General features: G+C 37.3%; 1 protein-coding gene across 3 annotated transcripts in view; it reads right to left on the bottom strand.

Moving 5' to 3' along the window:
• Positions 1–26,644, bottom strand: part of CCDC93 (coiled-coil domain containing 93) — a 118,566-nt gene that overhangs the window by 63,404 nt on the left and 28,518 nt on the right. The window contains exons 6-10 of one of the 3 annotated variants that reach the window (XM_044669918.1): positions 26,281–26,298; positions 18,372–18,408; positions 15,198–15,284; positions 14,839–14,889; positions 12,918–13,004 (exon numbers count right to left, since the gene is read on the bottom strand). In XM_044669918.1, coding sequence (XP_044525853.1) covers positions 12,918–13,004; positions 14,839–14,889; positions 15,198–15,284; positions 18,372–18,408; positions 26,281–26,298 — 280 coding nt within the window. Of the gene's footprint in view, positions 1–12,911; positions 13,005–14,838; positions 14,890–15,197; positions 15,285–18,371; positions 18,409–26,280; positions 26,299–26,644 lie in introns of all 3 variants that reach the window. The other 2 variants (XM_044669915.1, XM_044669917.1) reach the window with 2 other exon arrangements.

Here is a 26,644-nt window from a genome sequence, read left to right on the forward strand (position 1 = left end):
ACACTAGGCCCACAACACTCCCAAGTAAGCAGACTAAAATATAATTAGGAAATATCTGACAAAATAAAATTAAGATATAATAAAGCATTCATATCATTGCATTTTAGAACTGAGCTAATATGCAGCTTGCAGGGATCCCTACACAGGGATTAGCGTTCCTCATTTCTATTCAAGTTTGATACCACTGCTCAAACTCTTTTAATTGCTGAGAAAGTGCCATCATTCAGTTAGATGAACTTTCCTCACTCAGGAATTCCCTAAACAGTGAAATCATAGGCTTCATCCAACAGAGTAACTTGGCTCCTGGGACTCTGGAGGAAAAGTGTAGGATAGAGATGAAGTCTGTGGTTTCTCTGTTTAGGGAATTCCTGAGTGAGGAAAGTCCATCTAACTGAACAATGTCAAACATTTCCTAACTAACAGAGTAACTTGGCTATTGGGAATCTGGAGGGAAGGTGTAGGTAGTAGGATAGGGATGGAGCCTGTTGGTTCATACTGAGCTCAAGGTGAATTATAGGTCCCAGAATTTTTTCATATGAACTGTTATCAAGCCAGGCCTCTTCTTTTTATCTGTATTTACATAATTTATTTTTAAAATAAATTTTAATAATATAAAATTTTATAATTTATAAATTTTATTTATATTTATATCAGATGTAATTTATAAATAAGATAATTGAATAAATTTTAAATAAATGAAAAGTAAAATTTACATTAATTGTTAAAGTTTTATCTTGTTTCTTTTGACTTATCACAGTCTATCAAAGGGCAGCTGGGTGATACAGTGGATGGAGTGCTGAACATCAAGTCAGGATTTCAAAACTGGCCTCAGACATTTACTATGTGACCCTGAGTGAGCCATTTAATCTCGTTAGCCTTAGTTTACTCATCTGTAAAATAAGCCAGAGAAGGAAGTGGCAAACCACTCCAGTATCTTTGCCAAGAAAAACCCAAATGGGATCATGAAAAGTGAGACATGACCATGACTGAAAAGACTGAACAACAATAAAGTCTATCAAAATAATTTTCAATCCCAATTATCCTGTATAACCTATTACCATATTCTTTCCAGGTTCCTGTCATCTAAAAGGCTATGCTGTGTAGGAAGAGCATAGGACTTAAGATTTCGAGAGAACTAGGTTCAAATTATACTTCAAATATTTATTAGTTATAATTTCTTCATCTGTAAAATGGAGATAATAATAGCAACTACCTCACATGTTTTTTGTGAGAATCAAATGAGATAATGTGATTTGTTTCATAACCCTTAAAGCATTATGTTTCCTATTATTATTTTTCTCTATCCGCATCTAGATGCTGACCAGAAGAGTCATTTAGAATACCACTAGAGCTCTTCACCCTGATAGAGGCCAATGGTTTGTTTATAAACATTATTGTCTTTTTTTTTTTTTTTTAACCCTTACCTTCTCTATTGGAGTCAATACTGGGTATTGGCTCCAATGCAGGAGAGTGGTAAGGGTAGGCAATGGGGATCAAGTGACTTGCCCAGGGTCACACAGCTGGGAAGTGTCTGAGGCCACATTTGAACCTAGGACCTCCTGTCTCTAGGTCTGGCTCTCAAACCACTGAGCTATCCAGCTGCCCCCTGTAAACATTATTGTCTTCATTATCTTATTTTTCATATTCACTCCACTTTCCATCTGTAAATCTGCTGGGTCTCAACTCCACAGAACAAGATGCAAACAAAGTGGATGAAGGGCTGTAATCTGGACAGTTTTCTAGTCTGGCCATTATGACACAAATTTGGAAGGACAACATACAGAGCTCATCCTTCAGTATATGTCTCTAGATATTGCAAAGGGAAAATGAGCTGGGAATTAGACAGGATGTTTGGTCCACATTGAGGAGATTGCAAAATGCTTTTTAATGATCCCAAACTCCTGCCTGATGAAATGCAAATATTCAACTGGTATTATTTTACATCTACGAATAGTATGTTAGGGCTTCTAAAAGATTAAAAATGAGGATCATACCCCATACCAAACAAACTGGCAAAGATGACAAAAGGTGGGAATATTCAATGTTAGAAGGGGAGTGGGAAAATAGGCACACTGGTACATCATCATGTTGCAGTGAATCAGTACAATTATTTTGGAAAGCAATTTGGAATCCTGTAAATAAAATAACTAAGATGTCTTTACCCTTAGTCTCCGAGATTCCACTATGAGACATGTATGCCAAAGAGGTCCCTGATAGAATAAAGTCCCTGTACACATCAAAATATTTATAGCTACACCTTTTATATCGGCAAAGAAATGGAAACAAAGTAGATTTCTATCATCTGGGGAGTGGCAAATTATGGTACATAGATATAGTGAATTGTTACTACATTGCAAGAAACAATAAATGCTAAATGCAGAGAAGTGTGGACTTATAAGAAGTCATGGAGAAGGAAGCAAAGCCAGGAAAACATTTATGTGACTATAACAGTTTAAGTGGAAAGAACCATCGCAGAGAGCCATTTGGGGACTGAGATGGCCTGGAACCATGAGGGTGCTCCTCTCCATTCTGCTATCTGCAGAAGGAGCTTGGGGGACTGCAGTGTTACTCACGCTTATGATCAGTGGCTGTCTCCAGGCTCTGAAGGCCAACAGAAAACCTACAATCAGTAAATGGCTGTTTAAACACCAGCCACAAGTCAGGACCTAGGGCTAAGCATTATGTTGAAGATTGTGTTCCTTCCTACCATGTTTCTGAAGCTGAAAAAAAATTTCCCAAAAAGTTTGATGGAGGGACACCTAGGGAAAGAGACCTATTACCACATTGAGATGTACCATGGGGAAGGTAAGGGAAGAAAGGCAGAGGGGAGAATCACACTGGGATGGAGATTCATCTACCTTGGCATCTGCCAATGAGTTTGATGGTCCTGGCATGGCTCTACTCCAAACTCCCTCCTTATAGAAATAAAGCAGCCATGATCACATGGCCTGATGGGAATATTATTGGGGATGTAGACACTAAACAATAACTCTAGTCCAACTATCAATAATATGGAATTAGGTCTTAATCAATGACACATGTAAAACCCAGTGAAATTATATGTCGGCTATGGGGGTGGGAGTTAGGGGGTTTGGGGAAAGGGAAAGAACATGAAACATGTAACTATGGGAAAATATTCAAAATTAAAATTAAAAAAATAATAATAAATTATCATGTTGGCATATTAAAAAAAAGAAAAAAGAAATAAAGCAGCCATAGAGGAGGAGCCTTCTTACTACTACTTCTTACAACCTAAATGAAAATGATGTTAATGAGTTCTTCTGCTTCCCCAGTTACACTGAACAAAGGGCTTGCCTCACATTTACCCCTAGGACTTGGCACAGCCTATGTGCCACATAACTGGGGTTTAATAAATGATTTTTGATGGATCAATCAAAAAAGAAGATAGGTTAGTCATGAGGAAGAATAGCTGATAGGCTGCAAGATCCACTGGAATGGGGGAAAAGTTTACCTTTATCAAGAGTAGCCTGAGGCAAAATCATAAAAGAGACTACTCAACTAGACTTTTTTACAGTGTTTATAAGACAATTTTCTCACTGGGCAGCCAGACCTACATACTTTCTCTCTAGGTTGATTCATTTAGTCCCTAATTATCTGAAGTACCTGAAGACATTTCTTTGCTGCCCTTGAAGCAATCTTTTATGTCCTGCTTGTTTGTGCTTCTGATTAATTTGTAAAGGATGACACTTAAAATCCAAAGGTTAGAAGCAAGGCTGCCAGGACTTCTAAATTAAGGAAAGGTAATTTTCCATCAATTGTTAAGGAAAATTTGCTCCTTTTATAAGAAAAAGCTCTTTTCTGAGAAATGCCACATGAATGAACACAGAGTGGGTGACGAAGCGACTGTTATAACGAGAGCTTTACAGGAAGTTCTTGCAATTTATCAAGAGTCACTTCCTGTGCCTTCCTCCCATTTCACATGTACCAATTACAACAAAGACTTTGCTTGGGACTGCGGCAGTCAGTCAATTCTGATTCATCACCCACTCTTGCATACCTGGGTCATAGACCTTCCCCACTTGAGAATTAAGTGGGGTGTTTACACTTTTGATGATTTAATCTAAAAATAGGCAGGGTAGGATTAATCCCATCTTTACAATGCCAAATACTTAAGTAGAGGCTCAATAGTGAGCTATGTATGCATACAAAGAGCAGCCTAGCTAGGTCTGGAGAAGCTCAGGACCAGGCTGGCCCCTAGGTACTTTTCTTTGCTATCTTTTATTCCAGTAATGTCAAACACAAACGGAGACTCCATAAACAAGGATCCCCGCTGGCAGCATTTTGACTTAGTTTGAAAATGTAATTCTATCTATGTTTTATTATACTTTTGTTTTATTTTGTTATATAATTTTGAATTACATTTAATTTTAGTGGGAGCACTCAGGAGTGTTGTGGGAGGGTTTGACACCTCCATTTTATACCAGTTTCCTGGAAGAATTTTTGGTATTAATATACTTAGAACAACACTTGCCAATGCTTACTTGAATACTATGGAAGACTAGGGGGAATATTTTTGGGCAGAGAGAGACCTTTTGGTATCTTTAGTTCATAGCTATGCCTGTCCAGCAGTTCTTGAGAATACCATTCCAGCTTGGAAACCCAAGGATGACCTGCTCTGCTTGGCCTCTCAGCTCAGAGCTACACTGAGTAACACTTGTGAATTGTACAGCATGCATCATCATCAATATCCCCTCTAGGCTGCATTAGAGGGACTGTTGAAATTAAACCGCATATTTCAGAGCCTTCATTTAAAATATGTGAATTATTAATCATCTTATATAGTCATTAAAAGTTGCAAAGCCTTATAAATCTGCATGTATTCTTTAGCTTTTTAATATTTTCAAGATCTGTTGATTTTTCCAACATCTACACCAGATAGGCAGCTCAATTATTATTTCATGTTAACTCCTACTTTCTGAACATTCTCTTATCTTCAACCTAAACTCCACCTCCTCAAATCCTCGGTCCCTTTCTCCTAAGTAGTTACCTGTAGTAAAATCTGTTCTAGTCAGGTCACCATTTAGGACACCTTGAAGGAAAACCTATGATTTCCACCTGAATGTGCCTCTACTTCCACCTTTATTTCTAGGTGTCTATCCCAGGGGTTCTTAACCTGGTGTCCACAGACCCTCCCTCTCCTCCCCACCCCCAGTGATAAGTGGAATAGATTTCTGGGAATCCATGAACTTAGTCAGAGAAACAATCACATCTTCATTTTCACTAACCTCTAAAAGGGAATTAACATTTCTTTCAATCATGAATGGAAACAACAAATATTCTTATGGATCTCTAAGCTTCTCTAGACTAGACAGTGGGGTCCATTTTGTATTCTTAACACAGAAAGATTAAGAATGTCTACTTTTCTTGGACCTTCCATACTATAATTTGGCAAATACTAAGGCAGGGATTAGATTAGGTGACTTTTAAGCATTCTTTTTCAGTCAGCTCTAGGACACAATAAGAACTATAGCACTTTCAAGGTAGACATAAATCATTTTCTCAAATTCTCTACAAGTTCTACAAATGGTTAAGGATTACTAAAAAAAAAATATCACCTTGGTGGGAAGATTTAGCATTAGCCCCCTTTCCAAATTTACTACTTTATTCACACCTCTATGCCACACACTCTCAATACTTATTTAGTCAATTTATAATATATCATCTTTGCACAAAAGGAGACTGGGTGACTAAGTCCTAATAGCCTTGTTAATCAGAATGAAGGGACAGTCCAGGGTCAAGAAAGCCCAAGCTATATCAAACAAGGGGAGCAATCAGAAGTCAGGGTCAAGTTATTAAGGAAGAGACAGAAATAAAAAAAATCAGGATCTGAGATAAGCAGACAATACAAACAGGTCCCCTGGAGAGAAGAGCCAGGAGGAAGAAGAAACAACAAGTATATAGGGTGATCCAAGTGACTGAACTGAGTTAGATTATTCTAGAAAGAACTATAAGGGTAACTAAGTTTTGAAATTAATTCTCAGGCAAAGTGGGGACATGATTTGACATTAAAGAGGAAGAAAAAGAATGGAAAGACTAATTCAGGTTCTGGGATGATGGGGATTCTTAGAGTTTTAAGCAATTAATAAATTATTCGCCTACTAAGTAAATAAGAAAATGTGCATTATATAAAAGAGTCAGTTCAATGATGCCTTTTGCTATCCTACAATGCATCATCTTTTCTTTCTCTTTTTTTAATTCTTGCTCTTCCACTACCACCTCTTTCGCACACAGCTGTTTTCCTTCAGAAAATTTTGGCCCAAAGACACAGATGCTCCTTGTTTATTCCAGTCACACACAGCTGGAGAGTCTTTCCTTTTCCTCCTAGACTGTGGACTGCAGTCAGATGCTGAAACAATTAGAGACAAACTGGAAACTAAAAAACCAACAATAGTGATCTAATTCCCCTATTCTCCTTTTCTAAATAATCTGTTTAACCAAGACAAAAGGAAGTACATTAATAAAAAGGAATTTGGTGAAGCAGCCAAAATTTACCACCTCAGATCTTAGGACCTGTTTAAATCTTGCGAAGGTCAAAGAAACTGGCCAATTATCATCCTTTCTCTCCATGGTGTCAGGACAATAATTCAACCTTTTGTGCTATACCAAAATCTAACTTCAACATCACTCACTTTTTTAATACCCTTCTGCTCCTTTCTTCTGCATCCAAAGGGATCTCATTATCATATTAATCTTTCTTCACCTTCAAAAGTTCTTTCAATACTTAGCCATATCCAAATTTTCCCTAGGCTGAAAATGTTAACAAATGAAGGAAAACTATTTTTCTTATCTTATTATCTTGTTTTTGCACCACAACCATTTTTCACATACCTTGCCACCACCATCAAACTTTCAATTGTAAAAAAGAAAAACAGGTAAGCAATACAGATCAATAAAAAAAACATATTTGACAGAAGACGCAACAGCTCACAACACTAAGTGGCCCCCCCCACCCCTGATACCTGCCAACTCCAATCTCCCTCATGAGAAGAGGAAAGTGTAATTCATCATGTTTTCCAGAAGAAAAAAAAAACCCACTAAATACATATTAATGTGAAGAATTTGGAAGAAGCACAGACATATAAAACCTTTAACTAACAAGTCAACCTAACTGTCCCTTCTCAACCCTAATTTTTCCTTGCAATATCCTCAATTCAGTAGAATATTCTTGCTCCCTCCAATATTTTTTGCATTGCCATCTTTCCTTGACCCAATATAACTCAGTTTCTATGTTCTCAATTTCACAAAATCCTTCAAGAAAAAAAAATCACCAAGGATTTCTCTACTACGCTTACACCAAATGCTAATCCTCATTCTTTGTATCTCTTGACACCATATTATACCTCCTAACTGTGAGTGCTCCTCTAAGGCTCTGTCATGGACTCTTCCCTTTTCTCTGCACTCTCTCTCGCTGTCTTTTCCCAAGCGTTTCATTGTCACTTCTGTGCCAAAGATTGACAGCTCCAGTCTCTCTCATGAGCTTCAGTACCATATTGCTAGCTACATACTACATATTTAATAGATATACCTACAAACATATAATAGATAACCTACAAACTCAACATATCCAAAAAAGAAATCATTACCTTTTCCCCCCAAACCCAAGTCCTTACCAAACTTAGTACTTAGTATTTCTAAATACTGGATGTTTGTATGTAGTACTTGTAAGTACTTGGTATGTGTACTTAGTACTTGTAGTTGAACTAAGTACTTATAAGATTTGTTTCCTTAGTACTTGTAGTTGAATTTAGTACTTATAAGTACTTGGTATTTACTTAATACTTCTAAATATTTAGTATTTGTATGTAGTACTTGTAAGTAATTGGTTTGTATACTTAGTACTTATAGCTGTACTTAGTAATTTTAAGTTCTTGGTATTTGTACTTAGTACTTTAAATACTTGGTATTAGTATGTAGTACTTGTAAGTACTTGGTATTTGTTTGTGGTACTTACAAGTACTTGGTATGTGTATTTAGTACTTGTAGTTGTACTTAGTACTTGTTTGTATTTGGTTTGTGTACTTGGTAAATACTTGGTACTTGCAACTGTACTTAGTACTTGTAAGTACTTGGTATGTGTACTTAGTACTCATAAGTACTTGGTATTTGTACTTAGTATTTCTAAATACTTGGTATTAGTATGTAGTACTTTTAAGTACTTGGTATTTGTACTTAGTATTTCTAAATACTTGGTATTAGTATGTAGTACTTTTAAGTACTTGGTATTTGTACTTAGTACTTGTAATACTTGGTATGTGTACTTAGCACATCTAAATAATTGGTATTTGTATGCAGTACTTGTAAATAATTGGTTTGTGTACTTAGTACTTGTAGTTGTACTTAGTACTTGTAAGTACTTGGAATTTGTACTTAGGACTTGTATTTGTACTTAGTACTTGTAATTAATTAGTATTTTTACTTAGTACTTATAAGTACTTAGCATTTGTATGTAGTAGTTGTAAGTAATTGGTTTGTGTACTTAGTACTTGTAGTTGTACTTAGTACTTACAAGTAATTGGTATTTGTACTTAATGCTTGTGTTTGTATGTAGTATTTGTAAGTACTTGCTATTTGTACTTAGTACTTCTAAATACTTGGCATTTGTATGTTGTACTTGTAAGTACTTGGTTTGTGTACTTCCTTAGTACTTGTATTTACTTGGAATTTTTACTTAGTACTTGTATTTGTACTTAATACTTGTAATTAATTGGTACTGTTTCTGTTTTCAGTCTCAAGTGTGTGACCTTGTCATCATCCCCATCTCTTCATTCTCTCATCCCACATATCCAAAGAGTTTTATGTCAAATATACCAAATTTTGCAATTTCTACCTTCATAGTTTCTCTGATATCATTACATTGGTCTATTCTCACATCAACAACCTTAGATCAAGCCTTCACTTCCTTTCACCTACACTACGGCAATGCTCTTTTAAATGGCCTCCCTGTCTCAACTCTTTCCCTACTTCAATCCCTCTTCCATAAAGCTGCCAAAATGACTTTCCTTAAGTCCAGTTCTGACCATGCTACTCTCTTACAAAATTTCAGTGACTGCCTATGCCTCCAGGATAACATATAGATCTCAGCATTTAGCTTTTAAATCTCTTCATAACCTGGCCAAAAATGATCTTCCCAGCCTCCCTTTCTGAGATTCTATTGCCTAAGCAAAAAGGTCTCTCCCATCTCTCTGCCTTTGCACTGGCCATCCCCATGGCTGGAATGCATTCCTCTTCCTGTCTGACTTATAACAATCCCCCCCTTCCTTCAAGATGTAGCTCAAACAACATCCCTATAGTCTTTCCTTATCTCCCCAAATTATAGTGCTCTTCCTGGTAACAACCTTTTATTTATTCTCTACACACTCATATATATATATATATACATATATATATATGTATATATATATATCTGTCTCCTGAAAGAATGTAAGTTCCTTGAAAGGAGAGATTTAAAAAAATTTTTGCATAGCTATATGGCCATAGTGCCTGATATTTGGTAGAAGCTAAATAAATCCTCACACACTGTTTATAAAGACATTTTAGATCCCTTTAGATAGTGCTTTACACCCAATGAATCAATAAATATTTATTAAGCACTTACTGTGTGTTAATAAACACTCACTATATGCCAGGCTTTGTGCTTGCTAAGTGCAGAGAAAACAAATGCTCTACTTAGGGGCATGGTAGAAAAAAATTCAGCCTAGAGAACAATGAGATGTGGCTGACCTGAGTGTCCTCCTTAAAAGAAGAGCCTTCTGAGAAGAGCCACTTAATTAGAGGGAGAGGCTCTCAGAGGAGCTGAGGCAATTCCAGTGTGTAAACAGGGTTGGGATGAGATTTCAGGATGAAGAGGTCAGGCATTGCTGAGGAAGTCCAAAGTGGGCCAGATACTGTCTAGGAGCTGAAGACCCTGTGAATGATGATTCCGTGTGAAGGTACTTCTTGGGATGGAAATTTCTAGCAATAAAGATCAGCAAATCTTCTGTTGAAGCTTATCATCTTAGAAAGCTGCATGAGTCCTTGAGAGTTGAAATAACTTGCTTACAATCACTCACATACATGATAAAGATGAGATAACCCAGGTCTTCTTAAGTCCAAAGCTGGCCCTCTGCTATGTATGCCACACTTTCAAAAAATAATTTGTCATTTGTAAACAAACACTTATGTGCTCTAAGGTGGCTAAGATTTAAAGGGCCCCTATTCCCAATAAATATTTATATAAAATAAGGAATCATTTTTTTTTAAATCCTTTCTTAGTTTTCTTATAAATGTAGGTTTTTGCATACTATTTTCCTAAAGTGAGAACCTCTTCAGTTTTTAAAGGACTGCTGGCCAAAGCACAATATAAATATTGCCAAAAAATTACATAATCCTAATTTGGGATTTGATTTTGCCTTTAAAAAAATACAGAAAAACTGGAGGGTGAGTTCATAAAAGAGCAACAGAAATTATTAAGAGGTCAAGATAAGGGGTAGTTTACCCTGGAGATGAGAACAGTAAAAAGGAAAATTCTGAGAAGCATATGGAATCATATGTTGATATATGACCAAAACAGCACTCTCTTGCTTTTTTGGCCTAATCAAGAGCTCCAGTAAATCCAGAAAAAATCATTCAACAGGACTCTAGGAAAACTTTCTTAATTAATTTTACTGCAAGTTGTAGGTTTCTCCTTTATTCTAAATAATTTGTATAGATGAATGTTTTCTTTTCATGAACTTTAGCTTAGCCTTATTCATTTCCCTTTGGTCCATATGTTTTCTCTGCCTGTGTGATTTACTGTCAGAAGTAAGCTAAGATTCTCCTGCAAAGTAGTTTTACCTGATTGAATGCATTTTTATTTTGATTATGAATAATGATTTTGATATCTGTATTTCAAATAGTATTTTCCCAGTATGATCAATATACATTAATATTTTAATATGTCTAATAAATTTATACTCTTATTTTCAAAGAAAGATGTGTAAAAGTGGGCACAGTCTGTCATGAAAGACTATGATGAAAGGATCAAATTAGTATCGGTGAATTGCTTAGCGTGGTGCCTGGGACATAGTAGTTGCTTATTTTAAATGCTTACTCTTTTCCATTAAGCTAAAAGATCACAAGTTCATAAGACTTAGGGAATATGCCAGAGAAGAGTCTTGCCAACACAATGCACACTTATTAGACAAATCCCTCAACTGGCTTTGCATCATCTATATTGAGGTTATATTTTATGTTATGTTTGAAAATTAATAGATTTCTAAAGTGTGATTCAAATCTGTTTTCCTTGGCAAGTCTCGGATGACATTAGGCCCCAAACAATTCTGCCCATGAAGCCATTTCAGATAAAAAAAAAACCAAAACACTTACTTTTGTGCACGACAGGCTATAAAATGTCTTAGCATTTGCTTCAGAGAGGATGCCAAAAAGGATAGTGGGGACAAACCAAAACACTACCTACCACCTGCTGAGGAAAAGCTGCTAGCCATTGTGTCAGCCGTCCCCTTCAGAAAGGGCCTCACCTGATGGGAAACCAAGGAGATGGCTGCCTGCTGTTGCAATGGCAGATGATGCTTCTATGAATGAGAGGGGCATCTGCACTCTGCATAGAGTAGCTAGTGCCACCCCCACCAGAAGAACATTTCACCTGAGTTTGGGAGCACTGTTCATTTGTTCTAACAGTTTCTGGAAGAAGGAGGGAAAGCTGGAGGATACTATAAATTTCAAAATGCTTTTATGTCAAGAGATGCTTGTCATCTCCTCCATTAGAATGTGAGTGCCTGAGGGCAGGGGTTATTTCCCTTTTAACTTTATATTCCCAGGACTTGGGACAATAACTGGGACATGCCTACATTATTGTTCTGTCCTTTCAGATGAGTCTGACTCTTTGTGACCCCATCTGGGATTTTCCTGGCAAAGATACTGGAGTGGTTTGCCATTTTCCAGCTCAATTTACAGATGAGGAAACTGAGACCAATAGGGTTTAGTGATTTGCCCAGAGTCACAAAGCTTAGAAGTGTCTGAGGCCAGATTTGAATTCAGGAAGATGAGTCTCCCTGACTCCAGCCTGCCCTGTGCCATTTAGCTGCCCATAGGGACATAATAAAGGAAGGGGGGGAGGGGGGGGGAAGAAGAGACAGAGACAGACAGAGAGAGTGTGTGTGTGTGTGTGTGTGTGTGTGTGTGTGTGTGTGTGTGTGTGTGTGTGTGTGTGTGTNNTGTGTGTGTGTGTGTGTGTGTGTGTGTGTGTGTGTGTGTGTGTGTGTGTGTGTGTTTGGTGGGTGGTAGAGGACACACTGCCTGTGCAAGAAACAATGCATTGCACTGCCCTGTATATCTGATTTCAGACATGCCACAATCTCAGCCTGACTTGAATCAGTTGTTTGCAAGGTGATTAATCATTGTCTTCCCCTGAGACATTCAAGGTCCTGTTGCCTATTCTTAGAAACAAGAAATCTTACATTGAAATATGACTCTTGGCTTTTTGTTCTTTTCATGCCTTTTTAATAAAGCAGCGGAAGAAATCTTGCCATGGGCTCCGCTGAGTTATGGAGTTTATCACCTTCGTGGCAAGGCTCCATTCCTCACCACTGTCACCAAACCAAGACCAAACATAGCTATGAGGAGTCTGGTAGAGGAGGACAAATACTGAGGACTCACAGCAGGCAGTGATTTATCATATGGATTAATTGCTCAGAGAGACAGGTTTTCTTTGCGTATTTCTATAAACACAGCCTCTAAAGAACAAAATTAATTTAGCTAATCAGCAAAACCTCATTGCTCTGCATGGCAAGACATGGTTTATTTGTTTTTGACAACTGAGGTTAATGAATCACAGCTCAGCCCCAATCACAGCTGGTGAGAGAAACAACACCTCTGGGTGTTACCTGAGAAAAAGGTCCTCACTCAGCTCTCACACGTACCTTTTCCGCATACTCGGAGACAATCTGCTTGATCTCCTCAGAGCGAAGCCCAACAATCTGTCCCACAGTACTCGCGGTCAGTCGGCTCTGAAATCACAGCAAAGAGCAGATTTTGGAAGCAACTTTCACAGAATCATTATGACTGCATTCTTTGAATTTTCCTTGAAAAGGCAAGTCAAGACCTTTTCATTTATCAGAGGAAATTATTATCTCTATTTTATAGATTATTATATATAGAGATTATTATCTCTATTTTATAGATGAAGAAAGTCAGGCTCAGAGAATTTCAGTGACTTCCCCAAGGTTACAAAACTGGTGTAAGGATAGAGGGATAAGGGATAAGGGAAAATGCAAAAGTTAACCTTAATAAGCAAAATAAATGTGTGTTTCATATAGCCTCAAGGGGTTTGCACTTCCCTAGGTGGGTTTTTCATCTCTAATCCATCTGGGTCCTTCCCTACCTACATATCTCCTTTTGGAGGTACATTTCTTTTTCACTGGGAAGGGTCAAAATCAGGGATTGAACCCAAGTATCCTCTGAGCTTAAGTCCGACATTCTTAATGAGCCAGACTTTTACTTTCCCACCAAGAAAAGTATTTTATCCATTAATTCCAATCTGGGTAACCTCTCACCTTCAGGACCACCTGTGAGGCTAAGCAGAAAACTTTTAGAGCTGAAAGCAACCTTGGCGATCAACCTGTTCAAAGTGTTCATTTTAGAGATGAGGAAACTGAGGCTCTGCGAGAGCTCAAGAACACAATGGCAATAAGTGATAGGTCCTCTAATTCCAAACTCAGTTCTCTTTCCAATATACTACACTGCTGGAAGACTTAGGATACATTTTGGCTGAAAAAAAAAGTGGAAGAGAGAGAAGGCTGAGTAATGAAAGGAATGGTAGAGAAAATAAAGAGATATATTGATACAAGTACACACACATACGAGTGCATTCATATATTCAATGCAATGAGAAAAAATAAAGATCACTCGATGGCTGTGGAGCCTCTTATGACAGAGATGCCATCGGTTACTTTGCTTTTACTCTTGAGCTAGCTCTCCTTCTTACTGTTTGTGTGACTTTAATCAAGCTATTTCTCATCCCTTGGCCTCAATTTCCACATCGGTAAAATGCCTGCAAATGAAAGCATCTCACTTAAGCACTGAGTTTATGTACCACATAGGGAAGGGGCTTGGGTACTGGGAAGAATAAAAACAGGAAAATGAAGGCTTCACTTTCAATTAAAAAAAAAAAAAAGAAGAAGTTTGGGTAGCATAGTGGATTGAGTTCTCAACTTGTAAATTAGAAAAACCCAAATTCAAATCCCATCTGTTTCAGGACTGCATGATCCTGGGTAAATCATTTAACTTCAGAGCCTTAGTTTTCTCATTTGTAAATTAGGGGTAATAACAGAACCTGCCTCACAGGAATATTATCAGGAACAAATGAGAAAACATGTATAAAGGAATTTTCAAACCTTAAGGCACTTCATTAAAAAAATACACAAACTTATTTAACATATATGTATATGTGTGTATGTGTGAAAATATGTGTGCTAGCATTTATTAACAAGATGAAGAATAAAAGTCTTAATTCTTTTGACTATACGTGGCTGTCACAATTGGGACCTCTTAATCTACAAATATTAATACTTCAGATTGATATCAACACTGGAAATAAAATTAAAAGCTATTTTTTACAAGTGTCTTGCCGCACCTTTGACAAGGGACTATTATTAAATAGAAATATAAATTCATAAGGCCCCTTTAGTATGGAAGAATACTGGGGCGGGGGAGGGTGGGTGTAATAGGAAGCTATAAGGAAATAAGGTGTTGGAGATCTTTCTATGGAAGCGAGTCCACTCAAGATATAAAGATCCTCCCTCCCCAGAACCAAAATGCAGAAACATTCCCACTGCCACTTACCTCATCTGTTGCCATAGCAGCCATTTTAGTCATCAGTGTTTCAATATGGCGCTAATAAAAGAAAAATGACAAAAAGTGAGTAGTCCATAATCTTTTAAAACTATAAACTATCTTACTTGAAAAATGTAAAGTGACTCTTTATGATGGAATTTGGGAACTTTCTTTCCCTTTGGTCAATTCAATTTTTAAATGATGTATAATGAGCTAAGTTGGAGATATGACTATAATGAAATGACCATTTTGCACCTTCTGACTACAAGAAGGGACTAACCATTTTAGAAAGCTAGAGATGAAAGTCAAATTTCTTCCACGCTGGCTCAAATTCAACCCTAAGCTTTCTTTCTACATGGGCCACACACCTCTTCGGCAGCTTGAAGCTCATCTTCATCAAGGGATTTTCCTGACCCTGAGAACCCTGAAGACAACGCCGTTTTCTTGTCCTCAGCCTGTGAATATTATAAATTAGACCTGTTAGTGGCAAAGTACTGATTATATAAAAAAAAAGTCATAATTCAAGTGGAAACAAAAATTGTCTTGTACTGCTAATTATCTACTCCAAGTCTCCCCAAATCCATCATAAGCTACCAAAAATATCTAATTCCTATACATCTCCCTATGGTGTCTACCCCATCACTTCAACTATAGCAAGAACTCAAAAAAGACTCATTGATTGATTAGAATACAATGCTAAGAGGCAGGGGCACAAATGGCATTACAACAAAATGTAAGCCCCTTGATGACAGGGATTGTCAAAATGGTATCTAATTAAGTGTCAAAGGGGTATTGCAGAAAATCACTGCTATAGGAGCTCAGAAGAGTGAGAAAGCACTTTTGGGTCAATATGGGTTTTAAAAGATGGGTAGAATTTGAAAAGAGAAAGAGGTGCAGGGGGAAATGATATTTTGGTATCTGCCAAAAAGGTAGAAGGAAAAGTTCTTGGGCAGGAAAGGGCAAGTTGTATTATGGCATGGTGACCAAAGTCACTGATCCCTTTATTCCCTAAATATCAGAACAGACCCTAGAGCAATGGTTCCAAAACTTTTTAAGAACCAATCACTGATCAATTTTGTTGATATCTTGGCTTTAAGTGTTTCCTTTTGTGAGAGCCATACCATAGCACAGCTATAAGAAGGTGGGCTTCTGTAATAAAACACCAACCTATTCAAATACTAACTGGTTAGCAACTTTCTTCCTGGCCCATTATGTAGTAAATGAGTTGTTTTTGTTTTTTGATTGGACCAGTGATTTAACTAGTGTCAGGAACTCTCAGTGAGAAAATTCTCTTGATCAATGCAATTCAAAAAATAGACTGCAACAAATAAAATAGATAAAGTACTGGTAAATCTAATTTAAAAAAAAAAAGAAAAAAGGGAATCAAATTAACAGTATCAAAAATGAAAAGGGCAATCTCACCTCTAATGAAAAAGAAATTAAGACAATTATTAAGAATTATTCTGTCCAATTAAATGGCAACAAATATGACAATTTAGGTGAAATGGTTGAATATTTACAAAAATATAAAATGCCCAGATTAACAAAAGAAGAAATAGAATACTTAAATAACCCCATCTCAGGAAAAGAAATTGGACAAGTCATCAAGGAACTCCCTAAGAAAAAAATCCCCAGCGCCAGATTCACAAGTGAATTCTATCAAACATTCAAAGAACAACTAATCCCAATACTACACAAACTATTTGACAAAATAAGTAAAGAAGGAGTCTTACCAAATTCTTTTTATGACACAAATATGGTACTGATTCCCAAGCCAGAAAGACCAAAAACAGAGAAAGAAAACTACACACCAATCTCCTTAATGAACATAGATGCAAAAAAATAGACTGAAATTTATAATCTTAAGAGAATTGTCTGGGACACTGAAAGATTAGGACTTATTTAGGGTCCACACAATCAATGTGTCAAAGGAAAACACTTGAATCCAGGTCTTCTAGACTTGGAGGTTAGCTCTCTATCCATTATACCACACTGCCTTGTGTAGATCGTGATCTGTAAACAAATACACCAATGAGCTACAGAAACTCCTGGCTCAAAGAGAATATTTTCTGATTTTCTTAAGAAAGTAGAAATCACCTCCTGTATTGCTCAACTTTGTATAGTAACTGTATTCTAGGTCACTATTTTATTTAATCCTTCTCATTCTTTTTGCCTTTATCTCTATTTTAGGTGCTTCAGAATGAGATTAGGGATAGTCTCTGAGTACAGGGACTATATCTAATTCTTATTCTGTATTCCAAGGGTCTCATGTAGGGGTCCCCAAAAGAAAGAGCTGAAGTCTCTGGTCAAGCCTCTCCCTAATGGAAATGCTCACAGAAAATAGGCTGCCCACATCCACCACTTCTCTTCCACTGCAAGGCATTTCCAGAAGGTAAGGACCAAGTCTTCGACTCGCTGGGATTGAAATATTATGATGGAGGATGTAATAGGGGTCTGAAATGCCTGTGGGTTGTGAGGAACTCAGAGTTAGAGGCTGTTGATATGTCTCTTTTCTTTCACCTTAATGGCAAGATTGACTTCCCTGCCAGTAGTCAGTGTCCTTGCCTGTCAGTACCATCACTCAACTCTAACTGATGTGAAGACTTCAGAGGCAGCATGCCCTTGTGGAGGGAGCACTGAACTTGTAAGTGGCAGACTTCAGCTCCAAGCATAGATCTTATCTTTAATAGCTGTGAGACAGCCAGGCAAGTTACTTAACCCTTTTAGCCTCATTTTCCTCATTAAAAAAAATCAGGATAGTGACTACCTTCACTATTTCCTTTATAGAGTTGTGGCAAGGAAAGCTTTTTTTTTTTTTCCCTTCTTTTTCAATAAACTAACAGTAAAGCACTACCAAAATGTCAGCTAATGTTACAAGGACACCAAAAGTACAAAAAGTAAGGAACCTCTGGCCTATTCCATCTTGGTGGATGCTAAGCAAGTAACTGATGATTAAAAATTCTGTTCATGAGATGATTAAAAGTTCTCCCTTTTTCCCCCCATCTCATTAGAGTGGAGAGGGATGTTGTGGTAGACTTATTTTTTTTTTCAGACTTGGTTGTGTTATTGGTCAGTTTTGATGAACAATTTTCCTTCGTTACATGGAAAGATCTGATGAAGAGTGGGTATGATGGGAAGTAACTGGCATTAAAAAAAATATCAATTAAATTCTGAAAAGAAGTTGTGCTCTTTTCTATTTAAAAAAGGAGAAGAAAAAATAGGAAAGAAAAAAAAATCAAAGGATAAGATTTAGAGCTGGAAGGGACTTCAGGGGCTATTTATTTAATGTAGTCCCTTCATTTTACAAATGAGGAAACTGAGGCCCAGAGAAATTAAGTTAACACAGGTGATAAAAGGAAAGACTGAGATTTGAACCCTGGTCTTTAGACTCCAAAACCAATAATCTTTCCACTACGGCACAAGAGTCTTCCACAATTAATATTAAAGAAATAAGTCAATGAATCACTTAAAATTACTTTCTCTCCAATTTCATTTAATGTAAAATATTTTGTTTTTAATTCTGTAGCTATTTCATTTCTTACCTTCTCTGTTTTATCTTGTCTACTTAATCCGTATCGCCTATAGGTAAAAAAAAAGGGGGGGGGGAGGTGGCATCAGTTAAATGATTTTTTAAAAAATCATGTTAACCTCTAGATTTTACCTATGTAAAAACTCACTTTGGACAGATTTTCTAAGAAAGTTCACACATCAAAACAACACAGACATCTTTGCTCCTGAAAGTCAATAGATGAAATATCTTGGCCTTCTAATGTCCTGGGTAAAAGAAGAACCTTGTCTACTGGTAAAAGAAATCTTTATTTCTAATCTGGGTAGAGAACAAGCTTTTCTTTAAATGTGATTACCACAAAAATAAATAAGCCCCTCCCCGCCAAAAAAAGCCAAGCAAACCAAAAAGCATTGAAGAGATCAAATGAGGCTCTAAATAGCTTTTAGGCGCTGTGTGTGTGTGTGTGTGTGTGTGTGTGTGTGTGTGTGTGTGTGTGTGTGTGTGTGTGTGTGTGTGTGTGTTTTAATCAGCAGATCAGAGTTTGCTCTTAAACCAAGTGTTTATTGCTACTGCTCTTTTAACAAGATTAGTCCATTGCTTCAATCTCTAAAGGCTCTGTATCATTTGATTAGAGACTGCCACCTGTAGGGAAAGGGTTAGGTTACATTAAAAGAAAAAAAAAAGAGGAAATGCCCTACTTAAAACAATTTTCTGTTTGTTCAAATAAGATATGTAACACTGGCTAATTCTGTATTCTTCTCAATGTCCAGTTTAGTGTTTATATTCAATCTGTCATGCCAATGATTCAGTTTTATTTTAAGAAAGTCTAGGTTAAGAAACGTGCACAAATATACCTTAATTTTTATAGCAGTATTTTTTGAAGTCCATGATAGCAAAAGCTACAATAACAAAATATCTTACCTTACCTTTTAAGTAGAGCTAATGTGAAAATATATAACTAAAATACACTTTACTTAACAGTCAATCTTGCTGTTTTGTATACTGAAAGTAGTTCATAATCTTTAAGAATCTGTTATCTAAATATAATGAATATTGCACATCCAAAAACAAAACAAAACAAAACAAAACAAAACCAAGATGATTCCTAGAACCAAGATAAGCCCCAAATGGGAATATAATTTAGAAAACATAACATAAGATGAGGGAGTATGGAAGAAATTGCCTATCAGATCTATAGATAGGGGAAGAGTTCATGACCAAACAAGTGATAGAGAGGTTCATGTGAAATAAAGTGTGAAATTTTTATTATATTACATTTAAAGGTTTTTTTTTATATTAAAACCAATGCAGCCAATATTAGAAGAAAAGCAAATTACTAGGGGAAAAAAATTATACCAAGTTTTTCTAATGAAGGTCTCATTTCTCAAACATACAGAAAACAGTCAAATTCATAAGAACAAGAGACATTCTCCAACTGATAAATGGTCAGAGAATATAAACATATAGTTTTCAGAGGAAGAAATCGAAGTTATCAAGTCTTTTAATGCTCCATCATTAATAAATACAAATTAAAGTAATTCTGAGATACCACCTCATACCCATCAGATTGACTATCGTGACAGAAAAGGAAAATGAGAAGTACTAGAAGGAATACAGGAAAATACGTACACTAATGTATCTTTTGTGGAGTTATGAAATGAGCCATACATTCTACTTTTTTTTACTTTTTTTTTTTACTCTTAACTTCTGTGTATTGGCTCCTAGGTGGAAGAGTGGTAATGTTGTGAGGAAGATTAGATTAGGTATTGATTAGTTATTGATTAGAATATACATAGCAGGAAGGAGCTGGAACTGGGAATTCCAGGTTGGAATGAAGGAGCAGGAAGAAGTGACTAGGCTTTGAGAAGGGACTCCATTAGGGGTTAACACAAAACTGTGGTTAGCCCTGGGAGCACTCAGAGTAAAAGGACATCTTGCATCCTGATTTTCCCTGGGATCCTGTGTGGTGTGGCATCTAGCAAAAAGACAAGATCTACAGTGCCAAGGAAGAAGGTGAAGTTTGAGTTCTGGTCGACAGTGCTTCAAAAAAAACCTTCTCTACCTGGTACCTGAGACCACTTTAGCTCCTGGCATCCAGAGATCATCAGTGGATTGCAGTGAGAATCCCAAAGCCACAAAGCCCCAGCTGTACTCAAGCCTGGCAGGTTCCAGGTCTGAGGTAGAGACTCCATTTACAGCTCTTTGGGCCCTGTTAGTTTAGATCACTTAGATAAGAGTAGAATAAGTCCTCCCATTGCCCTGTGGTTTTATCCTTTAGATTTTAAGTATAGAAATCCTTTCCCACCTTTTAGTAAAACATAATTAAAGCTGTTAAGTCTCTTTTACCTTGTTAGCCTGTTACTATACTCTGGCCTAGTGGAAGCTGACAGTTAAGATCAACTGCCATTCCTGTGGAAATTCAGTAAAATCTGGTCTCTCCACCCTGGTCCAGTCTCTCATAAATCCCAGAATGTGTTCCCACAAACTACTTAGTTCATTATAATATCCCTGGTGACCCCATTACCTTACTTATATTTTTCACAGTAAGGGTGGGCAATGGGGGTCAAGTGACTTGCCCAGGGTCACACAGTTGGGAAGTGTTTGAGGTCGGATTTGAACCTAGAACCTCCCATCTCTAGGCCTGACTCTCAATCCATTGAGCTACCCAGCTGCCCCCTGAGCCATACATTCTAGAGAACAATTTGGACCTATGCACAAAGGACTATATAACTGCATATCCTTTGACCCAGCAATACCATTAATAGGTCTATCCCTCAAGGAGATTAAAGAAAAAGGAAAATGACACTATATACAAAAATATTTGTAACAAAAATAACAAAATTTTTTTGTGATGGTAAAGAATTGGAAATTGAAGGGATGCCCACAAATTAGGGAAAGCCTGACCAAGTTATGATTTATGAATGTGATGGAATACTATTGTGATGAATAAAAGAAGACAGATGATTTCAGAAAAACCTAGGAAGACTTCTATGAACTGGAAAAAGGTGAAGTGAGCAGCAAAACCAAGAGAACAATCTATCCAGCAACATCAATATTGTAAAAATTGTAAATTTTTTAAATATTGTAAAATATTTTTAAAATACAGTAAAAATCAACTGTAAAGGATTTAGCAGTTCTGATCAGCATAATGATCTCAACTTCAACGGGCTCATGATATAAAAAGCTATCCACTCCAGACAGATAATTGGTCTTAGACTGCAAATTAAAGTATATTTCCCCCCCCTTTTAATTCCTTTTTACTGTTTGCTTACTCCTTGCCATCCAGAACATGGCTAATACAGAATTACAGTTTACAGAGTTTCATATGTATAATGGGTATTTCTTGCATTCTCAATGGGTAGAGGATGGGGTGGAAGAGAAAACTGGGAACTGAAAATACAAAAAATAATGCCTCGGGAATTATGCTGAAGGATGGATGAATGAATGGATAGAGAGATAGAGTATTTCCTAAGTGCTTACTTCATGCCAGGCCCTGAGGGCAGTACCAGAGATGTAAACACAAGGAAGCAAGACAATCTCTGCCTTCAAAGGGGGGAAGATAACATATAAAAGGGAAATTATAAGATCAGAGCCTGGCATTTCATGACATAGTCCAAGGTTCTGGTGGGAGGGTATAAAATGATATCTCCACAGTCCAGACAATATGGTGTGAAGATGGTTAAAGAAATCACTGTAAAGACAAGAGTATAAACTACAGGTCCCCAAGTTAATTATGGCAAAAAGTACCTAAAAGAAGCTTCTTCTCTTTGAAAATTCCCCTTCCTAGGTAGGGGGACACCAAGCAGATGTAAAATCATAGCAACACATAAATAGCCCTTTACAGAGAACTTTCTTTACAACCACCAATATGATGCAGACTAATATTTGTCAACTTACAGATGAGGAAACTGAGGTTCAGAAAGCCAGAGACCGAGCTTACATGCTAGTAAGTATCTGAGACAGGATTTGAACACAGGTCTACTGAATCTATGTGCAGTGCTCTCTCCACAACACCAGGTAATCTCTCTATTCCTCTTCCTCGAAGCCCCTAGATTTTTCTAAAGAAGATGAACCAGGACAAAAAACCTCACAAGTGCTGTCTGCATGCACAAAAGCAAATCCCTCAATTCCCCTCTTGTCCTCAGCTACAGAGCTCAGAGCCTCTTCTTTTTTCACTCACCAAGAAGCCTGATGCAGCATCTAACTGGTCTTCCAATCATCCTCTTCCCTGTGAAATATGTTGCATCAGTACTGTGGTGGTAAAAGAATCCTTTAAACTTGAATGTAGTCACTAACTTCTTGATTTCCAACAGAATAATATGAAATCCTACTGTCAGTCTACCTGCATAAAATAAAGCCAAGCTGATTTCAAATCCATTTTCACTACAATCTTATTTTGGTTTCATCCTTTGTTTATTTCTTTTTCCATTGTCCAGAGGCCATTCATTCTCTCCTGGTCTCTCTCTGAAGTCCCAAATTTGCAATATTTTTGCTAAAGGGTGGCTCTGCATTTTATATCAATGCCTCCAATTTACTCTTTGCAGTCTTTCATCATGTCTGCCAGTTACTGTGATGTCAGTCCTATCTTTTCTTTACCAGAAAAACGAGGACCTCTGGTGGGAAATATAAGCTTCCAGGCAATATAACAATGTGCTTTAGTGGAAAAAAAAACCTGAAATCTAAATAGAAGACTCTAAGCTCCATGAGGGCAGGAATCAATTCAAGTTTGTCTAGTTTCTAGCACAGCACCTTGGAAATACCAGGCATTTAAAATAAGAGCTTGTTTCTTTGGATTGTACTTGAAGTTAGAAGGTTTGGGCTTGAACTTTAATTGTTGTGCGTCCGTGACCTTGGGCAAGGATTCAGCTTCTGCAAACCTCAACTGCCTTGTCTTTAAAAGGAAGAGTATGAACTGCATCATCTCTAAGGCTTATTTTCAGCCCTAAAATTATGTTGTGCTATGAATCTATATTTGAGGCTAGGATGTGCACAGTTAAATCAGGGATAAAAGGATATGGCACACTAATTAATAAAATGTGTAGATTTAATTTTAATTCATTCACCATGCATTTTCTAAAGATCCAACCTGTGCAATCTCGTTGCCAAGCACTATGACAACCATAAAAGAAATAGAAGAAATTCAGCTTAACAAATCATGTTGACACTTACATATTTGGATTAAAAGCCAAATGAAAAGTAATATACATTAAAGAAAACATTTAGAACAGTGATTCCCAAAGTGGGTGCTACCGCCCCCTGGTGGGTGCTGCAGCAATCCAGGGGGATGGTGATGGCCACAGGTGTATTTATCTTTCCTATTAATTGCTATTAAAATTTAAAAAAAATTAATTTCCAGGGGGGTAAGTAATATTTTTTCTGGAAAAGGGGCGGTAGGCCAAAAAAGCTTGGGAACCACTGATTTAAAATATGTAAGGGGATAGATAGGTGGTTCAGTGGATAGAGAGCCAGGCCTAGGTTTCAATCTGGCCTCATACATTTCCCACTTATATGACCCTGGACAAGTCACTTAAATGCCATTGTCTAGCCTTACCATTCTTCTGCCTTGTAACTGATACTCAGTATTGATTCTAAGGCAGAAGGTAAAGGTTAAAAAAAAAAAAAAAAGGAAAATGTCATCAAGAATTTGATCATGTAAGTCCAAGGACTGTGTGGTAAAGTAGAAATGGTGCTAGATTTGGAGTTGGCTTAGTGGGTCTGGGTTTGAACTCCAACTCTACCATATACTTACTACCTGTGTGACTACAAGCAAATCGCTCAACCTGTGTGCCTCAGTTTTCTCATCTGCCCTTCCTTTTTCTTAGTTAAATGAGAATAATCTAAATCCTCCATGATCACATGAGTTTTCTTGAATATTCCAGTTAATCAGTCAATCTATCCCATGCCTGAAACTCTTCAGAGACAAGGCCATGCACTATTAACACTATTTAAGCATCTATAGTTCTTATTCACTTTTAGTTCTTCCAAAAACTATAACTTCCTACCCTATAATTTTTCCTCCTTCTCAGACATGTATGATATCTGGTAAGATTTCTATGGATAATCTCTGGGGTTTGCACTTTCAGGATCAAAGTCTTAAAAAAGAGAGAGAAGTTGCTGGGAGTTACCAGGTACTCACACAGCTTTGTGGCCTGGAATGTTGGCAACCTACATCACTTGGCATCAGTGGTACTGACAGCAAAGTATTCTTCTCCTCTGTAAAGTAACAAGAAAAATAGAAACCAAAAACAAACTATTACCTAGGCATGACGACCTAATGCTCTCAGATTCATCTAGGGCTTACCCACAGCAAGAAGGCAAATTTTTGTCTTCAGAGTAATCTGAGAAGCAGGATATCTTGATGCAAAGGAATGATTTCAATGGAAGGATTTCAGAAACCAAGATCTGTCAAAAGGGCAAGATGTGCTGGGATGGAGTCCCTTTCTTGGCTTCACGTGTAAGGATGGGATTTGTGTAAGGGGGATGGGACCAGAGGAGCCAGAGAAGGCAGCTGCTGACAGTTGCTGATGGTTGAGACTGAGAGGATTCTGGGAGATCCACCAGGGAGGAAGAAGAGAGGAGAGGTCTTCGGGTGGAGGACTGGGAAGAGGAAGGAGGAGGACAACCCAGCTTGGATCCAGTTCTGAGGGATTCTTGAGGATCTTTCTTTGGAAATTGAAACCCTGATTCCCTGATCAAAGCCATTCCATTGCATCTCACCCATCAAGACTTCAACCATAGAGTAAGCTAAGTTTTTGGACTCCATTTTGGGAGCAATCTCTTAGAATCCTTCTCCCATTACCTAACCTTGCTGAGAGATCCCCTTTCAGTCAAAACTTACAATTACGGAAAAGGATAGAAATAGAAATAGAAGGAGAAGGGGTGAGGGGAGAAGCTTAGGAGTGGGAACCACTAAGGTTCCCACCTAAGTGACGGACCCCATAGGATTAGTGTAGAGGTCACCCCAAAATCCCTCTGCCCTTCACCTCTTTCCCCAATCCCTGATTTGCGAATAATAAAAAGCCATTCAATAGTCAGATGGCGTTCCAGAGTGCCTGAAAGACAACAAGGGAGAGGGAAACCACAGTTTGGTCTGGCTGCCTCCATCTTGAAGCCGACTACCTGCTATAAATGTAACTTATTGGGGGGAGGTTTGTGTGAACCCCGTCCTTATTCAGGATAGGATTGGGGTACCACATACCTCCTCTTATACAGAAGCCCCAACTTCTGTGGGGTGGCACAACCATCCAGGTCACCAGTTTCAGAGTGACAACTCCTTAAAGTCTCCCAGTGTATATTCCGACAAAGGAGAATGCTGGGAAAGAGACTCACACATAGACTCTCTCTCTCTCCCTTCTATCAAACATTCATTTACTGGCTCCTTTATTCTTACACATGTCATATTAACTACTTCCAAGGTTACTCTTGAATTTAGCTATTTGTCATAGTATCTAATTCAGGGTCTGAATTCCAAACCTTCAACCTAAAAAAATCTCATTTGCAAGTGAGTCAGTTTAAGTTCCATTTGTGTGTGTGTGTAGACATATACCACAGATAATCCACAAAGCAGATAATCAAGAGTTGACTAGTGAAGAAATATTCTCTATCAAGGAGCATCAACCATGCATGGCTTGGAAAAAGAGCCAACAACCTTCAAAGCAATATATGTTCACTTGTCAGCAACAATCACTAAAGAAAATAAATGTTTTAATTCTGGTGGAAAGTTACAAATATAAAGTTCAATTTCATCCCTGTTCCAGGGAGATTTGTCAGCAAGGAGAACAATCTGATATAAGCCTTCTGATTCCTCTAGGAGATGTTAGCCAAAGAGTATTGTTAGGATAGGTTACCACACTGAGGGCTGGGTTAGAGGACAGCAGGCTGCAAAAAAAGGAAGCTATTACTCTTCCCAAAACAGGTCAAGAGGAGCAAAGAGAAATACTCACATTGAAGAATCAGTAAATCTAAGAAGAAAACACACAAAGAGCACAAAGGGAAACTTAAGGTCAAGACCTAGTGTCAACAGAAAGATGTAAAAGCAGAGAATCATCTTACAAAGCAATAAAAGTCTGGCAATAGGAACTGAGGGACTTATCTTTAAAAAATTTTTTTTAAACTTTAGAAATCAAAAGCCTAAAATAGTGAGAAAGCTAAATTTTCTTCTTCCTAATTATTCATTTTTGTTTAAAATAATGCTTAAAGGAAAATGGAATTTTTCCTTATCCTAATGCTATAAAGTATTTAGAATACTGGGTTTTGATTTTTTTGTCTTCTCTCAACTCCTTGGAGAAAAATTACAATAACAAATGA

The sequence above is a fragment of the Gracilinanus agilis genome, chromosome 3, assembly GCF_016433145.1.
Source record: "Gracilinanus agilis isolate LMUSP501 chromosome 3, AgileGrace, whole genome shotgun sequence".
NCBI classification, from domain to species: domain Eukaryota; kingdom Metazoa; phylum Chordata; class Mammalia; order Didelphimorphia; family Didelphidae; genus Gracilinanus; species Gracilinanus agilis.